The 2,123-nt window shown below is 72.8% G+C and overlaps 1 protein-coding gene across 1 annotated transcript in view; it reads left to right on the top strand.

The window, feature by feature from the left end:
• Positions 1-208: 208 nt before the first annotated feature.
• Positions 209-2,123, top strand: part of LOC112967134 (glyceraldehyde-3-phosphate dehydrogenase 2-like) — a gene marked incomplete at its 5' end in the record, with an annotated part of 4,083 nt that continues 2,168 nt past the window's right edge. Inside the window, 4 exons of the mRNA XM_026067934.1 lie at positions 209-380; positions 467-548; positions 633-784; positions 1,660-1,822. Coding sequence (XP_025923719.1) covers positions 209-380; positions 467-548; positions 633-784; positions 1,660-1,822 — 569 coding nt within the window. The remainder of the gene's footprint in view (positions 381-466; positions 549-632; positions 785-1,659; positions 1,823-2,123) is intronic.

The raw sequence follows: 2,123 nt of genomic DNA, 5'->3' as shown, positions 1-2,123 counted from the left end.
TGACAAGGGACAGGGGGGTGACAAGGGACACAGGCGTGGGGGGCGATGGGACAGCTGCGGTGACAGGGAGGTGACAAGTCCCAGGGGAGGGGGGGGGGACGGGGTGTGTGTGGGGGGGGTGACAGCGCGGGGGCGACCGCGGGGGCGCGGGGACGGTCCCCAGGGCCGGAGGCGACAGTCGTTGGGGTCGGGAGGTGACGGGGGGGAGGTGACAGCGACGTCCCCTCGTGTCCCCCCCCGTCCCCTTGTGTCCCCCCCCAGGCCCACCTGCAGGGCGGCGCCAAGCGGGTGGTGGTGAGCGCCCCCTCCCCCGACGCCCCCATGTTCGTCATGGGCGTTAACGAGGACAAGTACGACCCCGGCTCCATGACCGTCGTCAGGTGAGGCCCCTCCCGTCCCCCCTTGTCCCCACCGCCCCGAGGACGGTGACGGTGACAACGCCGCCGCCTGTCACCCCCCCCTGCAGCAACGCCTCCTGCACCACCAACTGCCTGGCGCCGCTGGCCAAGGTCATCCACGACAACTTCGGCATCGTCGAGGGCCTCATGGTGAGTGCGGCGTGTCCCCCCCATGTCCCCGCCGCGTCCCCAACGCGTCCCCGCCATGTCACCGCCGCCTCCGCCTGTCCCCAGACCACGGTGCACGCCTACACGGCCACGCAGAAGACGGTGGACGGCCCCTCGGCCAAGGCCTGGCGCGACGGGCGCGGCGCCCACCAGAACATCATCCCCGCCTCCACCGGCGCCGCCAAGGCCGTGGGCAAGGTCATCCCCGAGCTCAACGGGTGGGTGGCCGCGTCACCGCGTCGTCACCCCCGGCGTCACCGCGTCGCCCCCGTGGGGAACCGCTGCGGAGCTGGCGGCGCCGGGAGGGAGGATCGTTGTTGGGTCGTGGGTGTCGCTGGCCACGTGGGGGGTGTCCACGGGGTGTCACGGTGTCCCCGGGGTGTCGTTGTGTCCCCCGGGTGTCCCCAAACTGTCACCCGTAGCGTCACCTGCTGCCATGGGCGCCCCGTGGTCACGCTGGGGGGATGGTGGTGGTGGTGGTGGTGGCATCTCAGAGGGATCGGTGGCGGGTCTGGGGTGTCGCTTGGCCGCTTGGGGTGTCCACGGGGCGTCACCGCGAGCGTGGGGTGTCACCGTGCGTCACCTGCAGCGTCGCTCGCTCCCGTGGGGACCCCCGCAGCTGTCCCAAGAGCCGGCGGTGGTGGCATCTCAGAGGGGTCGGTGGCGGGTGCAGGGCGTCCCCGGGGCATCCCCACGTCCTCAGGATGTCCCCAGAGTGTCACCGTGTCTCTAAGATGTCACCCGCGGTGCCACCCGCCCCCCTGAGGACCCCTGCGGCGGGAGCTGTTGGTGGTGGTGGCATCTCAGAGGGGTCGGTGGCGGGTCTTGGGTGCCACCTGGGCACATGGGATGTCCCCGGGGCGTCCCCACGTCCTCAGGATGTCCCCAGGGTGTCACCGTGTCTCTGAGGTGTCACCCGCGGTGCCACCTGCCCCCCATGAGGACCCTCACAGCAGGAGCTGGCGGCGGTGGTGGCATCTCAGAGGGGTCGGTGGCGGGTCTGGGGCGCTGCCCGGTCACGTGGGATGTCCCCGGGGCGTCCCCGCGCCCTCAGGACGTGCCCGGGGCGTCACCGCGTCCCCGCGTGCCGCAGGAAGCTGACGGGCATGGCGTTCCGGGTGCCGGTGGCCGACGTCTCCGTCGTGGACCTCACGTGCCGCCTGGCCGCTCCGGCCACCTACGGCGAGATCAAGGAGGCCGTGAAGAAGGCGGCGGCCGGGCCCATGGCCGGCGTCCTGGGCTACACCGAGGACGAGGTGGGACAGCGGGGGGGACACCGAGGACGAGGTGGGACACGGGGGCGCGGGAGGGGACACTGGGACACAGGAGGGGACAGCGAGGACGAGGTGGGACGCCGCGGGGGGACACCGGGGGGGACACTGAGGACGAGGTGGGACACGGGGACACGGGAGGGGACACCGAGGACGAGGTGGGACGCCGGGGGGGGACGCAGGGAGGCGTGGGGACACCGAGGACACGGTGGGACACTGGGACGCGGGAGGGGACAGCGAGGACGCGGTGGGACGCCGGGGGGGACGCAGGGAGGTGTGGGGACAC

The sequence above is a fragment of the Apteryx rowi genome, unplaced genomic scaffold, assembly GCF_003343035.1.
Source record: "Apteryx rowi isolate R43461 unplaced genomic scaffold, aptRow1 scaffold_2649, whole genome shotgun sequence".
Lineage (NCBI taxonomy): Eukaryota > Metazoa > Chordata > Aves > Apterygiformes > Apterygidae > Apteryx > Apteryx rowi.
Note: the sequence above shows the minus strand (reverse complement) of the source record. Positions and strands in the feature narration are given on the sequence as shown.